General features: G+C 36.3%; 1 protein-coding gene across 9 annotated transcripts in view; it reads right to left on the bottom strand.

The window, feature by feature from the left end:
- Positions 1 to 13,731, bottom strand: part of mark2b (MAP/microtubule affinity-regulating kinase 2b) — a 58,356-nt gene that overhangs the window by 29,966 nt on the left and 14,659 nt on the right. For all 9 annotated transcript variants that reach the window (XM_051900877.1, XM_051900870.1, XM_051900871.1 and 6 more), the window contains exons 2-6: positions 7,399 to 7,569; positions 5,447 to 5,500; positions 3,873 to 3,921; positions 1,324 to 1,389; positions 1,039 to 1,109 (exon numbers count right to left, since the gene is read on the bottom strand). In XM_051900877.1, the coding sequence (XP_051756837.1) occupies positions 1,039 to 1,109; positions 1,324 to 1,389; positions 3,873 to 3,921; positions 5,447 to 5,500; positions 7,399 to 7,569 (411 nt within the window). The remainder of the gene's footprint in view (positions 1 to 1,038; positions 1,110 to 1,323; positions 1,390 to 3,872; positions 3,922 to 5,446; positions 5,501 to 7,398; positions 7,570 to 13,731) is intronic.

Genomic DNA, 13,731 nt, shown 5'->3' with positions numbered 1-13,731 from the left:
TCATGGGAGTTGTCGCTCTTTAATTGAGCTGTTCTATCCTTAATTAAGCCATCATACACACACATGCACACAGCAGAGTTAATGAGCACACACACACACACACACACACACACACACACACACAAGTTGAAAGGCCCACTTAGCACCACCTGCCACACACACTACTGTTCAAAATAGTATATGCTCACCAAAGCTACATTTATTCGATCAAAAATACAGTAAAAACAGTCATATTGTGAAATATTACTTTTAAAGATTGTTTTGTATTTAATATATTTTAAAATGTAATTTATTCATATGATGGCAAAGCTGAATTTTCAGCAGTCATCATCATTACTCCAGTCTTTAGTGTCCCATGATCCTTCAGAAATCTTTCTAATATGCTGATTTTGTGCTCAAGAAACATTTCTTATCACATTTGTGAAAACTGTTGTGCTGCTTAATATTTTTGTGAAAACCATGATACATTTTTTCAGGATTTTTTTGTAAAAACGTAAAAGTTTTTACTGTTACTTTTGACTAAATTAATGCATCCTCTTTGATAAACAAAAGTATTAATTTTAAAAAACATTGTACTTAACTTTTGAATAGCATAAAATAAGCAAAATAAATGGGGTTCAAAAGTCTGAGACCATAATAAAAATCTGGGATTCTAAATTTAATTTAAGTTTGGAAATAGATAAAGTTTCAGAATTTTGAAAATTTTTGACTAAAGAAATGTTATGTAAAATTAATTTCTAAAATTGTTTTATAAATTTGTGCCACTGATCATGTGGACCCCTCTGTACAGATGTCAGATGTTCTTGCTTTCACTGAAGCACACAATGCTGTTTGGATCATTCTCAAATCATGCTGAAGAACATAATCATCAGGTTTTATGTTAATTCATGTTAATTTTTCAATTAAACTTTTGCACTCAAATGCCACCCTGATGATATAATCTGTAATTACAAGTTGTATCACAAAATGCAGAATAGAATTCAAAATTTTCACTAGTGGGCTCAGACTTGTGACTCACTCACATGCACTCGCACTGACCTGTCTAAATTTGGCACGAGCTTCCTTTTCTTTCATCCTCCCGTGAGCAACAAGGTAATCAAAAACCTCGCCTTGGAAATGGAAGAGGGGAACATTGCAATAGAGTAGAAAATGACAGAGGAAGGCAAGAGGTAAAGAAGGAGTGGTACAGGAAGAGGAGAAGAACACAAACATCAGACAAAGGAAAAAGAAAGATGTGAAAACATTATTTAAAATGCAGTGTCCTGATTTTCATTTCTTGACATGATTGACAGCTGGCAGTTCTAAGTCGTTCAGCCCACTCACCTCCACTGGCATATTCCATGACTAAATACAGCGTCTTTTCTGTCTCGATCACCTCAAATAACTTCACTGGTGGGGAAAGAGAGAGATGATCACATATCAAAACATCCAAGAGACTATTCACACCAAATTTGAATTTTGAAAGAATATACCTCTTTGAAATCATTCACACTGACACTGTGTTCTATAAAATCAGAACACGGTAAAGCAACAAGCGATAATGTTAATCACAATTTTGTTCAACGCAACAATGGGTAAGTGACATTTTATTGGATGATCCTTTTTTTTTCCTGTTGTGTCTTGCTGGATAAGCCACCATGAAATCTTATTGGTCCAAAATCTTGCATCAATAGAGTTCTGCAGGGATGATGTATTTTGTAGGCCAAAACCCGAAAACAAATTAGCATTTTAGCACTTCTGGTTCAATCGTCCTTGGGTTTTTTTTTAATGGGTTTGTGGTTAAAAACCTGAAATAAGGTCTTTCACAGCTTCGTTCTGTTTAGAATCACGTTCTTGCAAACTATTCTGATTCAAACTTTCAGGGAAATTTTTTTTTATATATATAAAAACTGAAAGAGTTGTCGGAAGCTTATTTATAAAAACTGAAAGAGTTGTCAAAAGCTTAATGGTGGTGACGCTGGAGTCATGTGACTGTAGTGTATTTCGTTTATAGCCTACATTTAGCTTTTTACTTCTGCTAGTTTGTATTTAGGCCTCAAAATCAAAGAATTCATAAAAGTTGTGTTCATTTGAAAATATTTCAAGGGAAATTATTCAAAAAAGCATGCACACTCTATAAATGAAGAAAAAACAAACAAAAATTGCGAGATAAATCCACTGTTTTAATTGCAAACATTTCTTACACATGAGAAGGGTCACATGCGACCAAAACGTTTGTCAGTAAAGCAGTAGTTTTACGTCTTTTTGGTCTATGCACCTCATATGGACAGTTTTTAAGGCACGGTGAATTCTTGGTTATCTCTCATTTGAAAAGATTATCATGATGAACAAAACGTGTAAGAATGATAATCTTTTGTTAGTCACAGAGCTTATTTTCTGCAACTAAAAGCCAATGGAAAAATCCTTTTGGGAAACCAGGGAACCAGGTTGATACTAACTTCCGGTTTGGCCTACAAAAACACATTACCACTGCAGCACCTTATTAGCAATAGCTAGCTGTGACTGTTTCATTAACATTTTGCTTCCGACGTATACAAACAAACTATCTGTCACGTCTAGTTTAACTGTCACTGTGTGAATCTGTACTTGTAGATTTTTTTTTTTTTTTTTTAAACTGTTTATATTCTGAACAATTCATTCTGGCATCTTTTCAGAGAATGTCAAAAATTTGCTATATGACTGTTTAAACTGCAAAAATGAGTTTAAGAATATGTATAATTTGGGTTTTTTAGTTGCATCAGACTTGGTGTGAACAGGCTTTACTGCAAATGTATTCTATTGGTGTTAACAGAGCCAACAACTGGAGTTGAGAAAAAAAAAAATCCTATAACTGATGTAGCACATCTACACCACTAAAGCACAGCATTATTACTTCATGGGATAACACAGAATGAGCTATGAAGGAAAGCAGTGGTGATAAACACATGCCTTTCCATATGAAGCGCTTCAGGCTTTGCAATTAATGCTACAAAACCCAGCATATCTGTCTTGATATGGTAACGATAACACTTACAAACCGCATTAGAATGAGATTCCTGAGCTAGCAGCAGTGACAAGAAATTTTTCTCATAAAAAGTCTCATAAGCAACCATAAAACCCACAAATGCACTAAGGAGAGAACAAAACCCTAAAGGAAAAAAATTGAAACGTTCCAAATCCAAACAAACACCATCTAATAAAAGGAGATGCATTATTAAAGTAGAATTAGAAAAAGGAACAGGCAATAGGAGTTGCGTTTTAAAGCTCAGAGCTATTCCATTCATCACAGTCTATTCAATGAAAACAGGCCACTACTGTTTGACATTAATGCAACTAATAAAATACATAATCCCTACTTTGTGTGTGTCATCATGGAAAGATCAAGGAGCGTTTCAGATCAATCAGCTGTGATTTTGTGATGTGATACCAGCACAGCCGCACTCGGCCATTGAACAGAGAGAGCAAAGGCTGTGAATCAGGACTGAATCCTCAGTGCTGCATCCTCAAAGGGGGCAGGTCTTTCCTTTCATATTTCAGCTCTGCGCTTTGATATTTATGAGCACAAGCTGAGCGCTAATGAGCTAGTGCTTCTGTCAGGACCACAGACACAGCACAGGCAACACACACACACATACAGGCTGAAACGCAATGTTCAATATAGCAGTATCTGACTTGTGTGCAAGTTTGAGTGAGTGCACATCAGCACACATCAAACAGTCCATTTCTTCAGCATCTATGAAATCGAAGCCTCAGGAATGCTGATATCAACAATTTCGAGTGTTCTTATCTTGGATCGGACAATACAGATGATTCATGTCAGATGCTGAATTGAAATACTGAAATAATTCTATTGTAGTGTGGCCAGTTAGGCGAGTTCTTTCTTGATCACTCACCGATGTTCGGGTGATTCAGAAGCTTCATAATTCTCACTTCTCGGAACAGCTGAGAAAACACAGAAAAGAGAGAAGATCTGAGAAAATCATAAATCTTGAACAGGAACTCTTAACCTTATATATTGTGATAATATCAGATACATGAAAGTAAGGGTTCAGGGATGCGTTTCTTAAAAGCATTGTGAGCTAAGTTGATCGTAGAGACCATTGGTGCCAATGGTTCTATGATCTACTTAGGCTTTACAATGCTTTTGAGAGAATCAGTCTAGGTCAATCCCATTTCAAGTTGGTTCAAGCTGGTTTGCTGGTCTTAGATGGCCTCTCAGTCTGGGCAGACAGGACCAACAAAGCCTTTTTGGGGTGTTTAAGGCAGAGTTTATGAATAAATTAAGTAATAAACAATGAAAATTCATGTCTAAACATTTGCTATTGTCTCATGTAAATATGTTCTGTTTTTGTACAAACACAGATGTACTGTGGCAATCTGGGATTACATACACTGCCGTTCAAAAGGGCAGTAAATTTCAGTCAAAAACGATAATATTGTGAAAAATTGTTACAATTTAAAATAGCCTAACTGTTTTGTATTTACATGTTTTTATGTAACATGATCCCTAAGAAATAATTCTAATATTCTGATTTAGGACTCAAGAAATCTTTGTTATTACTAGAAGTTGAAAATGGCTGTTCTGCTTAAAGGGATAGTTGACCCAAAATTTAAAATTATCCCGCGACAGCCATATGCATTCGAAGTACGTCCAAAAAGCGTTAACTTCCGTAACGTATTACACAATGCCATGACGTTCTACACAATAACATGATGTACTACGCGTTGTACGTGCTGGAAGCTCATTATTTTACTTTAGCTCGTTATTTTACTTTATAAAATTTTAAATAAGGATACTTGTCTTACACAAATGCATTGATTCGCTTTAGAAGGCCTTTATTAACCCCCTGGAGTCGTATGGATTCTTTTTTTTATGGATGGATGCATTTTTTTTTTTTTTTGTCTTCAGAATTTGGGTTACCATTCACAACCATTATAAACATTGGAGGACTAAGAATATTTTTAAATATATCTCCGATTGTGTTCATCTCAAAGAAGATGTGGAAAGTGTGGAAAGAGTGTTTTTTCAGAATTCTTTGACAGAAAGTTTGAAGAACAGCATTCATTTGAAACAGAAATCTTTTGTGTATGTCTTTTGTCTGTCTTTTTTGATCAACCTAATGCATCCTTGCTGAATAAACGTATAAATTTCTTTAAAAAATCTTTCTCTAACCCCTAACTTTTGAACGATAGTGTATTAACATTTTACAGCACATACATTGTTAAAATTTCACTAGAAGGAGGAACAACGCAATAAATGCATTTTTTAAATGTCCTCCAGGACATTCTGCAGTAGTTACAGCAAAAAGTTAATGGTACATGACCAGTATGTGTGCGTGGGGATAAAGCAGAACGCAATCATTCCCACGTCAGAGGAAATCCTTCAGCCTCTCTTCCTGTAATTACCCCCTGTATACCCTCTCTCCAGACAGATATACAGATAAAGAGAGGAGATCTGCAGACTCACTTTTTGAAGACTAGAAGAGTTGAGCTGGGTCTTGTCTATGATTTTCACCGCTACCTGTGACAATAAAAAAAAAAAAAAAAAAAAAAAACACAAGCACATCTTTAAACACCTCTCTCAAACACAAAACTACTTTTTTCAAAAAGATTTTTGCTGTTAAAAAAAAAAAAAAAAAAGAAAAGTTACACTACAAAGATGACTTGCTAACTAACGAAACTTTAAGCACTAAAAGTGCGTCCCAGGGTTGATTTTTAATAAAACTATTAGATTTCAACCTTTTCTTTTTTTTTATACAAATATCATATTAAAACGGGCTAAAAATGCATTCATTTATTTTTGTTAAATCATAAACCTATTAAATATTTATTGTGTAACAATTTCTATCAGCTTTTCAATATCTGTGACTGTCCTCTGTGCTCTTAAAGGATTAGTTCACTTTAAAATGAAAATTACCCCATGATTTACTCACCCTCAAGCCAACCTAGGTGTATATGACTGTCTTTCATAAACGTACTCAACACACAAATCATAAACACGGCTCCGGGGGGTGGGGTGTATGGTTGGGGAGTAATAAAGGCCTTCTGAAGCGAAACAATGCGTTTGTGTAAGAAAAATATCCATATTTAACATGTTATAAAGTAAAATAACTAGCTTCCACCAGACCGCCTTCTGTATTCAACTTAGCGTCAGTTATGCTTGTTTCGCAAAGCCGGGGACACACTTAAGGATTGTAAGGTCGATTATGAATGTAATTTGATACTTATGACACTTTGTGTGTTGAGCTCAGTCTTAGAATGTTTTAGCTAGTCGTTAAATGTGTCCCAAACTTAAGTTGGATATGGAAGGTGTAGGACGTAGCGTAAGCGGTTTGAACTGCGAGAGGTGTTACACTTTCTTCCTAAGTTGAATACGGAAGGCGGTCTGGTGGAAGCTAGATATTTCAGTTTATAACATGTTAAATATGGATATTTTCCTTACACAAATGCATCACTTCCCTTCAGAAGGCCTTTATTAACCCCCCGGAGTCATGTGGAGTACGTTTATGATGGATGGATGCACTTTTTTGAGTTTCAAACAGGTGGTTTCCGTGCACTGCCATTATAAAGTTAAGGAGCATCAGGGTGATTATTAATATAACTCTGATTGTATTCGTCTGAAAGAAGAAAGTCATATACACCTAGGATGGCTTGAGGGTGAGTAAATCATGGGGTAATTTTCATTTTAAAGTGAACTAGAAAGTTTATTAAAAAGTACTTTTTAAGCAAGATGAAAAAAGCAATAGATAAGTGCATGCTTTAGATGAAATATGAAACGTGTCAAAAAAAGAAGAAGAGGAAAACAGGATAAATACTTTCTTTTGCATATTTGATTATTTATTTGTAGTCTAAATTTGAGCAAAAACACATTTGATCAGATTCTCACACATCCAATCCAAACCACTATCATACGTAATGAGAAATTAGATTCCACTCCTGGGGCCAGTTGCATGAACACAGATATTATAATATGTTAATACTGTGTCTTAAGAACTAGTCTGACCAACTAGCAGTTAGTCAAAGAATAAGTCATCATTTTTGTTCTCAAAATTAGACCTAACTAAGTTTTTCAGCAACTGACTTAAAACAGTTATGACCAATTTTAGATGATTAACTTGCAATACTAGTCTAATCAGTTTATGCAACAGGCCCCTGGACATGTATCACAGTCAGACTGTGGCAATTTAGGACGCAACATGATTACCACAAGCCATAGCTGTAAGTTCAAATCTCAAAACGGTCAGACCATTAAATAAGTGTACTTCAGGTGTCTGCTATAAGACTGACTAATAATTAGTTTTTAACTGTGCATTATCTAGAACAAATCAGAATTGTCTGCAATACGAGCACCTGTGTTACAGGGAGCTCATAGCATGGACTCGTCTAACTAGATCCACTATATACAGGAGACCTAGTTACCTCTTTAGAAGTGAGGACATGTCGGGCCAGTTTAACCTTGGCAAAGTTGCCCTTGCCTATGGTCTTCAGCAGTCGGTAATTTCCTATGTGGGGGTTTTCATCCGCCGTCGGCACCACACCCCGAACACTCCGAACAGTTGGACGCCCTCCTCCTTTGGCATCAGAGTGGGTCTGATAGAGAGATGGGATATAGGGATCAGAATAATGTTTCAGATGGGCACACTCGAATGACACTCAAATTCAACTACATTCTCCCCCTCACTTTCACACACACACACACACACACACACACACACGCACACACGCACACACGCGCGCACTCACACAAGCTGATAATTGTATCAGACTGATTCACAAGAGGAAAATATGGCTACAGTCACACAGCAGCAAAGCAGCATACTGCTCAATCTTTTTGGAGAGCTAAATACACAGTGACAGTGAAAGGGGTCAGAAATAGATCAGTAAGTTTGAGTGATATGTGAAGTATGAACAGAACCACAGTTGAAAACTTGTACGCATCAATTCGTTATTGTGTTGTAGAGCACAAAGACAATAAATTGAAGCAGCAGTTGGTGTGTGTTGGTGAAAAGCAGCTGGTGAAAAGTTCGTTCAAAACTTTTGAATGGTATTGTACACTTTTGTACCCATATCTGTTTGAAAGAAGGCTTCCCGCATTTATGGAAGATACGGGTACAGAAGTGTACAATACCGTTCAAAAGTTTTTAAAGAAATTATTAATAGTTTAATTCAGCAAAAACGCATTTAATTGATTAAAAAGTGATAGTAGAGTTGTCAAAAGTACCGACTTCTGTACCACGTCGGTACTGAAATTTTAAAAATGTGATGCTTTGAGCGCTGTTGAGCGGATTCGTAAACACCTCTGATTGGCCATTGTGTTGACGTGCTCATCGGAAATGTCTGTGATTGGCTTCAATAATCAACGCTTCAAAAACTGTAAATAGTCATCAATGATGCTCTACACCGAGCGCTTACACAGATACACACGGGAGCGTTTGAAAGCAGGTGTCTATTGCGGACCAGTCGCTGACAGACGCCTGCTTTCAGAATCAAACACTTCCGTGTGCTTTCAAACGCTCCCATGTGTTAATCATTGTAGCCAATCACAGACATATCCGATGAGCACGTGCGTCAACACAATGGCCAATCAAAGGTGTTTACAAATCCGCTCAACAGTGCTCAAAGCGTCACATTTTTTAAAATTTCAGTACGAATGGCACCGAAGTCGGTACTTTTGACAACTCTACAGTAAAGACAATTATAATGTTACAAAGAATTTATATTTCAAATAAACACTGTTCCTTTGAACTTTCTATTCATCATTCTTGAATAAAATGTATCACAGTTTCACAAATATATTAAGCAGCGCATTTTAAAATATATTAAAATAGTAAACTTATTTTAAATTGTAATAATATTTTACCATATGACTGTTTTTACTTTTTGATTGAATAAATGCAGACTCGGTGAGCACAAAAACATCAAAAAAAAAAAAAATAAATCTTTAATCTTTTAAACGGTAGTGTACTTGTGTATTTGCTGCATAGCTAGCAAATGAGCAGGCATAGGGCTCAGAGAAACACATACACACTCAAACTCACTGGTTCCAAAGAGATGAATATTATGTAATGAATCACATGCGCCATGTTAATTTATGACATTCTTCAGCATTGGTGAACATTCTCAATGTCCTTTTATTTTCAAACTCTGACCTAGTCTCCACCTTACACACACACACACACACACACACACACACACAGGTTTGTTTTTGTGAACTGTGGGGACATTCCATAGGTGTAATGGTTTTTATACTGTACAAATCGTATCGCCCTACACTACCCCTACCCATAAACCTACCCATCACAGAAAACTGTGCACATTTTTACTTTCTCAAAAAAACTCATTCTGTATGATTTATAAGCCTTTTGAAAAATGGGGACAATGGGGTAAAGTCACCCTCTCCTTGTAATACCTGTCATACCCATGTCATTATACAAATTTGTGTCCTGATATGTCACAAAAAAGCGCACACGCACACACACACAGTTGTGAATCATTTTTTTCATTATTATTATTGAACATATTAAGTATTAGAAAATGATGGACAAAAAAAAAAGTGGCAGATCTGAGCAAATGACATGAGCAAAACTTGAACTTGCGTCGTCCCCATGTGCAGCACAACTCAACTTTTTAGAGGATGTGCACCAACAGTTATGTATCTTTAAGGGATAGTTGACAAAAAAAATGAAAGTTCTGTCATCATTTACACAATGTCATATCTTTCTAAACTTGTATGACTTTCATCTGCAGAACACAAAAAGATATATTGAAAAAAGATCACCAATACCACCAATATTCTTCAAAATATTATCTTTAGTGCTCTGTAGAAGAAAAAAAGTCAAACAGTTTTGGAATGACATGATGGTGAGAAAACAATGACGGAATTTTATTTTTTGAGTCAACTATCCCTTTAATAACACCAATCAAGGGAAGAATATGATGGTACAAGAGAGAGGAGGAGGCTTTACCACAGCAATCGTAAAGCGTTTTAGTGAATGAAAAATCCTAATCTCATGAGACCTCGCTGCAGTTTAGGATGTGTTCCAAACACCCAACATTCCCTTAACCCCTCCAAATCATCTCAACTCTCCTCTCCAAATAAAGATTAAATACCAATTTCCCACATTACCCCATTAAACTAGAAAAACATACAGATCAGATTAGATTAGAATAGATTGGATTAGATTACAGTGGATTAGATTAGATTAAAACAGACGGGTCCATCTGCTGAAACCACAAATACACAAACACATACAGATATGCTATGTGCTTCCCTATGTTTTCCTTCTTTCATTCCATCACAAACATAAGCATGCCAACATTTACGCAAGTAACATCATGCAGCATTTATAATTTTAATCTCCACCTTCACAGATGTTTCTCCATTTTGTACTCAAGCGAAAGCGGACACAGAGCTCATTAAAGAGAAAGTTCAATCATCAAGAGGAACCCAGCCAACTCCATGAGCCCTGTGGTGTGATGTGTGTTTGTGTGTGTGGTGTGTGCTTGCAAACCACAGTTCACATATCTGAGCACTGTACTTCACGACAGCTCTGTCTTCAAAGACCAACCGCTCAAAGTTCAAAGCCATAAATGTAACGTTTGACGTCAGCCCACTAAATGGTGCACACTCAGAGGTATGTCTTTAAATGAAGATGCTCTTTATTTCTTTACCCGTTTCACATGATGGCAATTTTGAAAGAGGGGCAGGCTCAAGGGAAAGGCATGAGAAAAGCTGGCCGAAACAATACAGCAAAGCCACACTGTCTGTCTGAATGTGTATGTGTGTTCATAGGTAAGCTGAGCCAAGAGAAGTAGCAAAGGTCAGGGCATGGAAAGCAGGAGATTGACAGTGTGCTGACAGGAACAGAGGGGCAAGGACTTAAGGTATTAGAGGGCATGTGTGCAGATATGCCTGGGGACTCAGATTTTAGACTTTGGTATGGCTTGTGTGTGTGTGTGTGTGGACACGGGAGTGCTGATACACTACATACATAAAGCAGAACTCATATCAATACATCACTCATAAACAGCAATGAAACACAATGCACTTTTACAATGGCACACTCCTTTCTAGCTAATCAAGCAGAACTTCGTAGGAGACCTGACTCATTGCACATGTATCATACTGTTAGACAAAAAACTAGTGTATAATCAAGTGTTATTCACAATTTAAAGCATAAAAACTCAGAACTACAAAACCTAGTGAGCTGCCTGCCTAGATGACAATTTTAAGCATCAAAGCTGTACACTCGACACAAAGATTGTTCCAAATGTTTAATATTTGATTTTGGTAAAATTTTGAGATGGATATCATCTGTGGACAAGGCAACCCAACAACGCACTGAAAAAAGGACAGTTACAACTTTCATCTCAGATGGTAGACAAACTACCGTTCAAAAGTTTGGAGACAGATTTTTTTAAATGTTTTTGAAAGAAGACTCTATCACCAAGTCTGCATTTACTTGATCACAAATACAGTAAAAGTAATATTTTGGGAAATATTATTACAGTTAAAAATAACTCTTTTCTATTTTAAAACGTAATTTATTCCTGTGATGGCAGAGCTGAATTTTCAGCAGCATCATTACTCCAGTCTGTCACATGATCCTTCAGAAATCATTCAAAAATGCTGATTTGCTGCTCAAGAAACAATTCTTATTATTATCAACGTTGAAAACAGTTGTGGTGCTTTATATTTTTGAGGAAACTGTTATATTTTTTTTTCCAGCATTCTTTGATGAACAGAAAGTTCAAAAGAACAGTGTTTATTTGAAATTGATTTTTTTGTATCAATGTAAAAGTCTTAACTATCACTTTTGATTGATTTAATGCATCCTTGCAAAATAAAAGTATTAAAGTCTTACTGACCGCAAAATATTTGACCGTAGGTGAGGGATTTTTGAAATTTTCTTTCAGTAATGAATTAAAATAGTTATATCTAATTAAAAATAAACCATTTTTAATTAGCATTTGTATGTTCTATAAATTGTTTGTGCTTTTAGCTTAGCAACATGCTAACATCAATCTCTTCTGGAATCAAATGTGATTGTTAGTCAAGTCTTTTTGTGGGTGTCACATGAGGAACTTGTGTTGCATGCATGAGTAACCCTTAATTGAGTAGCTTGACCTGACATATAGTGTTTCAAATCAGTCACTTCCAGGTTCCATTTCAGTTAAGATGCTTCCTTAAAGGGATAGTTCACTCAAAAATGAAAATTCTGTCATCATTTAGTGACCTCTACAAACCTGTATGACATTTTTCTGTGAAACACAAAATACGACAAAATAAGATGCCTCAGTGGTTTTTGTCTATTTAATGGAAGTAATGTGCTTATCAAAATATCTTCTTTTGTGTTCTACAGGAGTCAATTGTAACATGTTCAGAACATCATGAGGATGAGTAAATAAAAATGATGCCAGGATTTTCACTTTTGAGTGAACTATCCTTTTAAAGCAGCATTAACTTCCTATGTCATTCAAATCACCACCTCTCATTGAAAACAATCTTAAAATCTTGTTACTTTAAACTGCTGACAGAATGAATGCCTACAGTCGAACCAAAATTTATTCAGGCACCTTGTACATTTCATTCGTTATTACAGTTTATTCACTATAGTTTAAAAAAATGGTAATAAAATATGACAAGATCTCAGAGTTAAACTGTGTCAGAAAAAAATTAATCTTAATTATGTCTGATAACACTTAAGCAAAACATGGTCAAAGTGTCTGAATAATTTTTGGTCCCACATTTTGATCAATTTTACTGGTAGTCCACTGTATGAAGAATTTTTGGGTATAATATGTCACAGTTTACTTTATTTTGCTATCCTCACTTACATAAATGAACTATAGTGTCTTGCACCCACTTGTAAAAAAAAATATATATATATATATATAACAAATTATATCTAGTGTCTGAATAATTTTTGGTTTGACTGTATGTGGACCGCAGACAGTCCACTACGATTTAGAACAGAATCGGGGAGTCTCAAAAGGGATAATTTTTTGTATCTAGAACTATAACCTTTGGCATCTACCTTACTATTAAAGAATCATCTAGGACGAAGGTCAGTCTGGGTAAAATTAAATTCACTTTTTTTTTTTTTTTTGCTCTTTTTCTGGGTCTTTTACTCTCTCCATATCATCATCTATCTCTCCTTGTAATTACACCCTGCACAGACACAGACAGCAGTGAGGATAGGATAATGTTCTCCCTGACAACATGCTGTCTGTGGTGGAATCTTTTTTAGGTTTACTGGGAGTCCTGCTCACTTCAGCGTTGAACCTTAAATACCACCTTCTCCGGCAGCTCTGAGATCCCGAGTTTAGCGGACACTGGTTCAGCTCAGCAGGAAGCTCAGGACAGCTGAAAAGACCCAGAAGCTGCTCTAAGTGCATCACATAGCTGCACAGCACAGAATTCTGTGACCGGACCTGACGTTTATTGACCTGGTTATGAGTTTCATCACTGATCTTCTAAACTTTTCTCAACAGTCTCTTTAAAAGAAAGTTGCATGAGTGAACCAGAGGCACCGGCAACCCTATAAACACAGATGCCGTAGTAGCTGTAAAGCATGCTCTCCTGTTCGGGTTAAAAAACACACATGCACACTTGCACACAATCCAGCGTGTCTTTGAAGAAGCAGTCAGTCGCTGGGTCGTGATTGCAGCGTTGCCATGGAGATCTGTTGTTCGTCCTCATGCTATCTTCTCTTTACCTTTCTAGAGGACAGCTCCCTTTCCTCCCTTCCT

The sequence above is a fragment of the Ctenopharyngodon idella genome, chromosome 7 (genome assembly GCF_019924925.1).
Source record: "Ctenopharyngodon idella isolate HZGC_01 chromosome 7, HZGC01, whole genome shotgun sequence".
NCBI classification, from domain to species: Eukaryota; Metazoa; Chordata; class Actinopteri; order Cypriniformes; family Xenocyprididae; genus Ctenopharyngodon; species Ctenopharyngodon idella.
This window is presented reverse-complemented; position numbering and strand designations above follow the sequence as displayed.